Genomic DNA, 11,861 nt, shown 5'->3' on the forward strand with positions numbered 1-11,861 from the left:
CTTCTTTACTTCTCTTTCCCCACTTGCTCTGCAGCAACGCCCCTCTTACCTAAGCTAAAGATCCCTGTGAAGCCCAGGTCTGCTCATCAAGAGGCTAAAAGATTGGGACGTGCTGAGTTTGAAACACATAAGGGGATCACCTTGTACAGGCTGATTGACCCAGTTTGGCTCAGACGTGCCCTAATGAACTAAATGATGGCCCATGAGGGTGTCATCTGGACACCCAGCCAGACTCAGAGGTATTCTGTTTAACTGTGTGCTTGTGTCTGACTGTGGTTATTGTTGCTCTGATGAACTGATTCTTGGCATATGAGGGTGTCAGCCTATCCATGCTGATCAACCCGGCCAGGTCAGGCATGTCACGTTAATCTGTGTGTATGACTGATTTGGGGACTGGAGAAACCCAGCCCCACTGAACTGAGTCCTGCAAGATAGCTCCATTGGGGGTGAAGGCTTACAGAAGGGAGAGATACAGCTCCATATAGAAACACAAGTAACAGAAGCAGCACATTGATAGAATTACCAAGACCCTAGCCCTAATAAATGAGCACACCCCAAATTAGCGGGCAAATCTGGTAACAAGAAACCAAACAGAACCATTGCCAGCTCTTTTAACATGTGGAAGCTTTTCCATTTGCTTCAAAGGGGACAAGTATCAAGTGTAGCCCATAACTTTAAGGAGCGAAAGCAGAAGAGAACAGGTGGCAAAAGGGAGTCAGAAGTCATGCCTCCAAGGCAGCGACAGGCGACAAGCCATTTACTTAGGGCAGGTAGCAACTGGGATAGGGTGCTGAACTGTCAATAGGGTGCTATTGAAGTGGTAGCTGTAGCAGAGCTGTGGAACTAATAAGAAACCCTTGGGCTCAGTTAAGCAAGCTAGGAATCATATGACCAGAAACAGATGGAGCCCTGGTCTCTAAGGCTGGATCAGGCCAAAAGGTGGACAGCACAATGGACTATGTTGAGGGCTTTCTCTGTGACTTGATTTGAAAAGAGAAGCATGCCCTGGAGAAACTATGCTGAGGGGGAGGCAAGCATCTGAGAAACTGAGCTGGTGGAAGAGAAGCCCTGAGGGCTGTGCCAAAAACAAAAGTACCTAAAGGGGTTACTTCAGCTTCAAAAGGCAGACTCCCAAAATTCATCATACATTTAAACACAAAAGGAGTGGCAAGCAGAAAGCAGGAGGTGCTGAGAAAGGCAGAGAGTAAAGCAGGAAAATCTGACCGCTAAAGAAGCAACAGACTCTGGTGTTAGAGCTCCAGACCTGCTACATCAAGTTCTAGAGGAAAATTGACATCATGTTAAACTGCTGCCTCAATTACCTTCTTGCAGAGAAAGATAATGCTGCCTCCACTCTTTTTCCTTCAACCAATGCTTGCCTATTCTGATCATTTATATTTTTGCATAGATTAATAAGAAAAATTAAATGAGCTCCCCTCAGCAGCAGCATAATGGATAGGCCAAAGTCAGAGTCAGAAACACCAGTATTGAAAAAAGAAGTTGTTATACAAGCAGAGCTAATTTTTAACCTCTAAGATTACTGGATGTACACTCCAGGCTCAGCTCTCAGACAGCTCTCTTCCTTCCCCTCCAGTGAGGCACATGATGTCATGACCCAGAAAAATCATCATCATCAGGTCCCAGGTAAATCCAAGTTACCTAATGTCACATCTATCTTTCCACCAAGAGCACTGACAAGTCATACTCCTATCAAGTCACAGGCTATAGCCAGGTATCTCTCCCCATGTAAGACCAGCAGCCAGGAGATGCTTCTTAGTCAGGCCCCCAGTGAATAAGCCCTCTCCTCCTTGTATTCTTTCCCACAGCTCTGAATACTAGGAGGTGCTGCAGGTGCAACTGACAATGCTCACTGTCATTTCTTAACTATCCCAGCCTATGTGGGAATCTAGACATCTCATCATACCCTCTAACTCCAATTTTGATTACCGTGGGGGTAGTATCTAAATGTGCAACATAAAACTGTTCCCCTTGAAAATGAAAGCTTTTACCTGACTAGCTGGATGGAGACAGATTAGTAACAGGGTCTAAGATTTTAGATAACTCTTAGAACTAGTTTATTAAACAAGATTAAAGCATTAGACATACTATTTTTAATTCATGTGACGGTTCACATGTGAACTGTTACATGACCTATATGAATAGTTATGAGATAGAAGACAACTTCTCTCAGGAGTATATAACTTGTTAAATGGATTTTAAAGTGAAACCTGGGGAAGGCTCCATGGCGCTAGTACACTATCATATGCAAGCAGGCAAAGAATATATAGAAAAGTGTGGTACATATGCTGAGCTTTCATTTTGTGGGCAATGGCCACTAAGATTACCGTATTTTTCGGACCATAAGACGCACCTGACCATAAGACGCACCCAGTTTTTATGGCAGGAGAGACTATGTGTGCCGGTGGCCAGCCATTTTTATTGCCGGCTCCCGGCCACCGGCACGGGCGCCAGCTTCCGGTGTAAACAAGCGGCGGATGTCCCGCTCGGGCTCTGCCGCCTCCGCGGGCAAGCTCCGCCCCGTCTCCCCGGGGCACGGCATAAACAAGCAGCGGGTGTCCCGCTCGGGCTCCGCCGCCTCCGCGGGCAAGCTCCGCCCCGTCTCCCCGGGACACGGCATAAACAAGCAGCGGGTGTCCCGCTCGGGCTCCGCCGCCTCCGCGGGCAAGCTCCGCCCCGTCTCCCCGGGACACGCACTTTCGGACCATAAGACGCACCCTCGTTTTCCCCCCACTTTTGGGGGGGAAAAAGTGCGTCTTATGGTCCGAAAAATATGGTACATTTCTCTTTCTTGTAAACACTTGTCCCCCACCTCACCCCCCAGAACACAAGGACTCGTAGGAAGTTCATAAGAAATTTCCAATACTTATTACATTTAACAGTACCATTTGCAAGGTCATGTTGTACCCCATTCCTTTCCCCAAACTAATGATTTTTCAACTTTTTCATGAAATGATGCCAAGTTTAAGGAAAATAATGATCTCTTTCCTTAACATTAAACTTGCTGAAACTGAAACTGCATGTATAAAGTTTAACGGTGATAGGTAAAAGAAGGTCTTAACAATAAAAAGGCTGATGAAACCTAGGATGCTGTTGCTCCATAGAATCCCTTATTTGTCAAAAAAATAATTCTGGAGAGAAATTTAAAAGTCAAATTTAAGACAAGTCTCAGTGATTGCTTCTATGCCTATTTATAACTCAAGCTGAACAGGAAAATATACTTTTCATTGTATGATATTGTTAACTACCATACCAGTGTAGAGTGCAACAGCTCCCACACAAATATATTCAGGCTCAGAGTTTATCTCCAGCTCCAGGTCTCTGAAATAGAGGATCTGGGATTCAAGTTCAGAGAGTAAAGGGTTCCCCTCCATAAACTGATTGGTTGCTTCCTCCTTATCCTTTTGCCAGATGTGGTGATAGCACTTAAAACTCTCCAGAGCTGCAAGAACCTCCTGGAAAACATTAAAGATGAGATCTTATAATTTCTCACAATAATTTCACAAATAATTTCTCAGGTACTTAGAATGTTGACTCTAGTTCAGTAGATGCAAATGATGGGGTAAGTTGCCACTGAAACACAAAGTTCGCATATCATGAGTCCATGATTTTTTTGTATTCAAAAATCATGAACTCAATATAGACATTGGATTTATGAGACATTACTACCTGCCTGACATCTGATTCACCAGATACCTGCCAGACCTGATCTCTTATACTTTTCTTCCCCTATCCCCAATGTGCTTTCCCTCCCCCCTCGCCTCCTTTTCTGCTCTTTGTCTTCCTAATTTCCAGTTATTTACTTTTTCCACAAACAACCTCTTTTCTACCTTGAATTAATACTCCTGTAGAGTCTCCATTACTCACCTTTGGGTTTTTTCCCCAGTTTCCACCCCCCCCTTCCCTGCTCTACATTTTGTTTTCCTAATTACCACCTATTTACATTCTCACTGACATCCCATCACACTTTTAGCTTCTCTCATTCCTTGGAGTCTCAGAGCAACAGAGACTTCCTATGCTTGAAGAAGGGTGGTTGCACCTGAAAGCTTGCAAAGAATTTTTATCCAACTACTTAGTTGGTCTAATAAAAGATATCACTACCAAAAGAACCTTGCCTTCTTCTGTCCTTGGGACAACACAGCTACAACCAAAAACCCAAACAGGAAATTAATATTTTTTGAGTAGTATGAGAATGAACCAAACAACCAACAAAAGTTAATTGTAGATTCTTTAATGTCTTAGCTAATATAGGAGGTTGTTCTGGATATTATAATTGAGCCTATTAACATTTGGAGATGGGTCAAATTAAAGGTCATCACATTACTCCTTTACCTTAAAAATCTCAGTCATAATCATATCTAATGTTATAAAAGCCTACGTCTGTCTGTCTGTCCATAACAATTTATTTGCTATTCGGGAGTGCTACCATTATTCCAAAGCTGCACTAAGGACCGGATAGCAGCACTGGCCCCAGCTCCCCCACCCCGCTCCATGTAGGAGGCAGAACAGTGGCAGAATAGGGTATTAGGTGGTGGCACTCCACCCCCCTCATCCTTCTTGACGAGCAATTGGCTAATCTATCCAGAATAGCCCGTGAAACTTGATTGAACTGCTTAGCTTTTACACACTGCAAGCTGGCAGCACAAGGCAAGTGAACTCAGGTAAGGACAGGCCTAAGCATTCTAAAGAGAGACTTTACAGATGGAGAAACAAATAGTAGTGTAAAGCCACCATATCTTACTCACATGAGAGCAGTAAACACAATTATGCACAGTTCAAGTGCTGTGTTTGTTGTCCCTGACAATCCTCATTTCCTATTACTAAAACACGCCACTATTTGTCACTTTAGGGGTTGGAGGGGGGTTTTGTGTCTCCTTTCTGAGTCTTTCAGAGAGCAATTTCTGAATGACAAGAAAAAATAATTACTTTTGATGCTACATATTAGTTTGCCTCAGAGAAGACTGCTATCCCTAAATATTTAACTACTGTCACTTGCTCGGTTATGCTGCCAAAACAAATAGTACTATCTTCAGCATAGCTAGGTCTAGGCCTTCAGCACTAAGGTGATGGGCAGAAATGTGCACCAATCTGTACCTGTGACCTATGTTTGGCTGCTTTAAAAACTGTCACCTTAACCTTTGCTGGTAGTCACAATGCTAATTAAGTGAGCTTGGTTCTGAGCAGATGCAGGATGAAATAAACCCACCCCACCCAATAGCTACACAACACGCGCAGAAGAATGTAGGAGGTCTCCCCTAGAGAACTTGCATCCTCCTACAGAGGTTGCATTGTTGTAGGATGATGCAAGTTCTCTAGGGGAGACCTCCTACATCAATTCAGAGAGATTTGGACAGATTCAGTGATTTGAATGTAGATACAGCTTTAAATGTTTTTTTCTACATACCTCTAGGTAGCAGGGGCTCTGAATGCTGAAGTGCTGGGGCAGATGCAGTATCCCACAAAAGCACAGGAGCCTCCCCAGCACACTCAGCAGCAGACACTAAGTGGACCAGAAACACTTCCTGGTCCACCAGGGAGCACACATGCCCCCCCACACCCAGCCCCTGGCTCAGCAACTGGTGCCTCCTGGGTCTGGGGGGAGGGGGCAGCACCCGGGGTCCCCCTGCAGCCGATCACTGAGCCGGGGGGATACAGAGGGCCCCCCCAGTGTGCTCCCTGGCAGACCCAGAAGTGGACCAGAAGTACTTCTGGTCCGCTTCTGGGTTTGCTGCCGAGCATGTGGAGGGCCCCCCACACTCCTGTGGGATGCTCTGTGTACCCTAGCACCACAAAGATCATGAGCTACCTCAAGGTACGTAAAAAAGAGTGTTAAAGCTGTGTCTGCATCGCTGATTCACTGAAATTAGCATCAAATCAGCAGATTCGGATTTGGCCAAATCGAATTGGGGACAGTGATCTGAACCAGTGGATTGAATCACTGGCCCTGATTTGGGTCAAATCTGAATCAAATAGGGCCCATTTTGTACAGCCCTAATACATATATGTCCCCAATTTCAAATGTGAACTTGCAAAGGATACTTCTGTTTTCAAAGCAGAATGGCTGTTTTTACTAGGAATTTCACTCTAGCCAAGATGCAGCTCTGCATGGAGAGGTATCTTCCTCTCCCACTCCATTTAATCATTTTCTTAAGGTGTGTGTTTGTTAGAGAAGAAGGCAAGGGGAGTGGGGGGAGGAAGGTGTTGTTTAGGAGTGTTTTGTTTGAAACTATGAAACCTTTCCACTTTAAGACTGATTAAGGGGTTTTTTGTGGGGAAGATTATTAACTGCATTGTTTCATTGTTGTATGTTCCTCCCGATTACTGGCCCAGACTGTTACTGAACAAGATTCAACCATATGTCGGCTAGCTTACCTTTTTGGTAGAATTGATGATGGTACTAAGTACAGACACCATTTTAATAATTTCCTTGTTCTCAGAAACACTCTTGTAATAGTTTGAGCTTTGAATTGAAACAGGCAAGTTTACAGACGTTGCATCTAAAGAGCAATATAGAAAAGGAGAGTCAGGCAGTACGATTATAAGTACAAGTTTACTTTAAACTAACCAAGGTTACAAAGTGAAAGGACATAGCTTGTTTCTCATCAAGGACACTGTCTAAAATTTGTTGGGGAGGGGGTTGGGGCATTTTTTCTTAAACCAGAAGACATGGAAGGGTACAAGAATGGTTTACACAATATTGCAGGACACGGAGTAGACAATCTTGACCACAAGATGGCAAAAGATGGGTGCTGAGGGAATTAGCAGAGGTCATTGCGAGACCCCTGGCTCGGCTTAAGGAGCTCTCATGTTGCTCTGGCAAGGTGCCAGAGGACTGGAGAAGGGCCAATGTGGTCCCCGTTTTCAAAAAAGGGAGGAAGGAGGACCCATTAGTTTTACCTCAGTCCTGGGGAAGTTCTTTGAGAAAATTATCCAGGAGCACATCTGTGAGGGACAAGCAGGGGAGACCTGCTTAGAGGCAACCAACATGGGTTCATTCGAGGCAGGTCCTGTCAGACCAACCTGGTGGCCTTCTACAATGACCAGATGACAAAATCCTTGGACGCAGGTGTCATGGTGGACATAGTCTTTCTGGACTTTAGGAAGGCCTTTGACACTGTCTCTCACCCCATTCTCATTAAAAAATTAGGCGACCGTGGCGTTGATGCCTGCAGTCAGATGGGTTACAAATTGGCTGGGGGACCACACCCAGAGAGTGGTGATGGACAGGTCTTTGTTGACCTGGAGGGATGTGGGCAGTGGGGTTCCGCAGGGCTCGGTCCTCGGGCCTGCACTGTTCAACATCTTCATCAGCGACTTGGATGAGGGGGTGAAAAGTACCGTGTGCAAATCTGCAGATAACACCAAGATGTGGGGAGAAGTGGGCATGCTGGAGGAAAGGGACAGGCTGCAACTAGATCTGGACAGGTTACAGGGTTGGCGGATGAGAACAGGATGGGTTTCAATACTGACAAGTGCAAGTTATTGCACCTGGGGAGGAAGACCCAGCAGCATACCTATAGGTTGGAGAACTCCTTTCTCATCAGCACAAAGGCAGAAAAGACTTGATGATCTGCTCAGATCCCTTCTGACACTACCAAATATGAAACTATGAAACCTTTTCACTTTAAGTACAAAGACCAATTAAATAGGACACTCCATTTCTGTGCCTCACCATCTTTCTGTCTCTACATTTTTCCACAGAATTTACCATGTACATCCAAGGCCACACTGACTGACCCCAAGTCAGTATTAACCAACTTTAATGGAATTAATTAATTCACAGCTTCTCAAGAAATCGAAAGGTGCTCCAGAGCTCCACACAAGGGATTTTGGTGTTGAAAAAGCAAAAGGGAATCCTGAGAAGATATACTCTCCAAGCATACTGCAACATGCAAGTGTTTAACTATTTTTAGACAATCCTTGCTATGACTGAGTGGTTAGGTTGTTAACATAAGACTTGAGAAAACTCGGTGCCATTTCTTGCCCCTTCCTGTAAAAACTGCGTCATTTTTTTTCTCTCCCTGTCTCAAAGAATTGTTGTAAAAACAAATCCTCTATATGTATGTGAAGTGTTCAGGTCTTAGGCCAAAGAAGGTACTGAAGATTTGTGTAAAAATGGTATTTACCTAAGATGACCCTGAATTTAAGATGACCCCCCCAACAATTAAATTCCAAATATGGGAAATATATTAAATTTGGTATAATTTTCCAGGTATAAAATCTAATTATTAGAGGACTGTCTTAAATTCATCCCCCTCCCACTGCTATGGCAGAGGAAGCAGTAGCTGGAGGACCTCAGGTCCTTGTCCTCTGTCCCCTACTTCCTCCCCCCAAATCCATCCTGCCCCATACCACCAGCATGCTCACCCTCAGTTCCCCATAGCCTCTGCCCTTCCTATCCACTCCCCACAGTCTCTGTCCCTTCCCCCTCACTCCCCACACTATTCCTTGTAGTCTATGCTCCTTCCCCCCACTCCCCACACTATTCCCTGTAGTCTATGCTCCTTCCCCCCACTCCCCACAGTCTCTGTCCCTTCCCTCTCACTCCCCACACTATTCCCTACAGTCTCAGCCCCTTCCCACTCCAACGCACTTACTGACAGACAGCACTCAGGTTCTATTCCCTCTTGGGTCACAGAGCATAAACACACAGAAGTGTGGTTACTGCCATATTAAGCAACAGAAGCAGTGCTGCTGATTGACCAGGCAGGGTTTCCAAGTGCTCCATGCCCAGGAGGGAATGCAGTCTGAGCCAGAGCCAAGCTGCATCTGACAGTAAGTAAGCAAGAAGAAACAGGGGTGATGGGGTGCAGAAGCTGTGGAGGGAACAGAAGGCTGCTGTGAGTCCAATTCTGGTCCCAACCTTGGCTCAGGGCCAGTCAGAGCCACAGTTGCTGCCTGCCCACACAGACTTTGTATGCGGATCCAAGACGAGAGGCTGATAGGGGAGAACCTCATCTTAGTTTCAGTAAAATATAGTAAATGCGCTACTGAGAAATATGACTCAGCTTCAGACATGCTCAGATGCTGTGATAACTACCTAAATCCCTAGCTATGACACCACCTTTGAACTGGTGTTCATTTACAAATTTAGGTGATTCCCCAGACAGTCCCAAAACAACCTGACCTAAACTATCCCCACAAGACAATGTAGCTTACCTACCTCTTCAGCAACCTTGAAGTTTCAAACTAACGAGGGATCCATATAAATACAAAGGTTTTTAAGAGCACGAAGACCATCAAATATCAACAACAACTACTGGAATCACAGTCCATGGAAGTAAACATTTCTCTTTCAGTGTATAGCAAGAGACACACAACTCATGTTTTTAAGATCAAGCAATAAGAGTTAGACTTTTTATTTTACCATACAAATGTTTTACTCCAGTTTCTCCCATTTCTTCATCAGAATCACTGTCTCTGCCATCATGCTGCAAAGCAGCTATTTTCCTCTCTAGCATCTTTTTCTGTAAAGATAAAACAAAAGTGACATTCCCTAAAAATGTCAGAAATCTGAAAATTTCAAAAATAAGTAAATCTACACAAGACACAAACCTTTGACATCCTCTCCTTACTCCATTGTCCAACTCCTTTCATGACACTGACAATAATATCCACAGCTTTATTGAGTGTTTGCTGAACCTCATCCAAAGCTGGTATCATAATGATGTTTGGGATAGATAGGGTGATGCTAGTCCTAAAAATTGGCTGAGTACTCTGTTTCTGCTTAGAAACATTGCCATTATCTATTAAAAAAAGGATTTGAAAAAGGTTGTTTTAAAAACAATTCTAAAAAAATGTTTTCTTTATCTCTTCTACCAGGTATACACATATACACAATAAAGACAGATTATGTAAATAGCATTTTGAAATGAAGCATAATTGCTGGATACTTCAGGGAAGTATTCCATTTCAGCTGCTTAATTTATAATGAAATAACCATTAGTATAATAAAAAGCATCTAATTATTATGCTACTTCTTCATGCTCTCCCCTCCACCTCAAAACGTGAAGCTGTGCCTACAACTTAGAATCTTTATTTTAACAAAAGTGTCATTAAGTCTGATCTAATCTGTGCATTCAAGTGTAATTTACATAAAGTAAGGCATCAAATTCTGTGTACTTAAAAACACCAGGGAACTCAACAGATACAATCTGGATTCTGCCACATCCTGTACAGGTTCTCCATCAAGAAATTAAATTGAATTTCTCTCGTGTCCCCTGAGGTAGAAAGAAGCCTTGAAACACTGGATTGCTTACATGGCAGCTTGTCAGATATGCAACAGAGTTGGCAATGGTTCTTTCCCCAACTGGCAAAGCCTACCTATAGAAGTATTAACACTCAACTGATGACAAGCAACCCACCTTCCAATTTAATTCATTTGGTCACCTGGACTTTAAAAGCCAGGTGCAGACATTATGCTTTTTCTGGTTTAGGTGGTCAGAAACCAGTCTATACCCATAACAAAACAGAATTTCAGGGCTCACAAACTGCTTTAAAAATGGTGGATCCCATGATCTAAGTTAGACCATCAGTGCCCAGTCCACTCATGAATCAAGGTAGGTCGCTGTCCACTGGTATCCTAGTTTCTAACTCCCCCCACTAAGCCACCCTTTCAGGGAGCCACGGCTTGACTGCTCCAGCTGACCACCTAGCCAGCCTCATCCCAAGCTCTGTGCCTGTCAGTCACAGGCAGGACAGACACCCAGGGGAAGAGTGGGGGTGGGGGTGGGGGTGGGGATGGAATGGAGCTTGTGAGCTGATGGGAGGAGCTGGTGCCAGCTGTGTACCCTGCATTCCCAGCCAGGTCAGCAAGGTACATAGTGTTCCTCCCCTCTCCTGAGCCCTAGGATCCTGCACTGTAGCAGCTCTGGGAACGGCTCGCAGGATGTCCCCTTTGGAGCCAGCAATGAATTCCTGGCTGCAGAAACTTCTTTGCAGCTGCAAGGGTATGGTTGCCCCTTCTCTACAAGGACTAGAGCTTGCATCTGCAGAGAAGCAGCTTCACACAGGAATGCAGCACTGGCTCTGGGTTTGGGGGTGGAAGCCACTCCAGCACAAGGTCCCAGGATAGGGGAAGCACTCTGGATAAAGGAAGCATGCTCTGGAATGCGAACTAGGGCAGCTCTGGGAAGGGCTGGCAGGATTTACTCCATGGAGCCAGTGCCAAATTCCCAGATGAAGCCACTTCTCTGCAGATGTGGGCTCCAGTCCCAGTGGGGGAGGAGGGGAGTGGAGGAGAAGGGGCAGCCATGCCCTTGCAGCTGCTAAGAAGCAGCTTCAGTCAGGAATTCAGCACTGGCTCTGGGGGTAAAGAATCATTACAGCCTTTCTCTAGGGGGTCCAGGAGCTCAGGTCAGGGGAAGGACATGCTGTGTCCTTCCAACCTGGTCAGGAATGTGGGGTACAGTTCTGGCATCAACTACCCCAGCAGCTCACAAGCTCCACTCCCCCTTGCCCCTGGTCTGCCTAGGGTTACTCCCCACACCCCCCACCCAGAAAGAGGCCAGAGACCCCCATGCCACTTAGTGGGGGCAAGCACCCTGCCAAATCAGAGGCCAGCAGGGGGGAGGCACATGCCTGATGGCCAATGAGGGATGGCACAGCCACTTAGCTGCACTCGGCTGTCCTTGGCAGTCTCCAGCAGGCTGGGAGGCATGCAGAAGCATTCCCCACTTTCCAGCTTTGCCCAATGCAGGAATCTGCCTATCTCCCCCCACTAAAGAGTGAACGTGAGTCCCATTCATTTCTGATCCAATCTATGCAACTTAGAGAAACCTGCATATATTGATTTCATAGATTTCATAGACATTAGGGCTGGAAGGGACCTCGGGAGATCATCG

At 45.3% G+C, this 11,861-nt stretch overlaps 1 protein-coding gene across 5 annotated transcripts in view; it reads right to left on the reverse strand.

Moving 5' to 3' along the window:
- DNAH5 (dynein axonemal heavy chain 5) overlaps positions 1-11,861 on the reverse strand; it is a 294,998-nt gene that overhangs the window by 168,787 nt on the left and 114,350 nt on the right. For all 5 annotated transcript variants that reach the window (XM_019541679.1, XM_019541689.1, XM_019541661.1 and 2 more), the window contains exons 20-23: positions 9,574-9,764; positions 9,386-9,485; positions 6,391-6,515; positions 3,272-3,473 (exon numbers count right to left, since the gene is read on the reverse strand). In XM_019541679.1, coding sequence (XP_019397224.1) covers positions 3,272-3,473; positions 6,391-6,515; positions 9,386-9,485; positions 9,574-9,764 — 618 coding nt within the window. The remainder of the gene's footprint in view (positions 1-3,271; positions 3,474-6,390; positions 6,516-9,385; positions 9,486-9,573; positions 9,765-11,861) is intronic.

Source organism: Crocodylus porosus, unplaced genomic scaffold (assembly GCF_001723895.1).
Source record: "Crocodylus porosus isolate Cpor-Errol unplaced genomic scaffold, CroPor_comp1, whole genome shotgun sequence".
Classification (NCBI taxonomy): Eukaryota; Metazoa; Chordata; order Crocodylia; family Crocodylidae; genus Crocodylus; species Crocodylus porosus.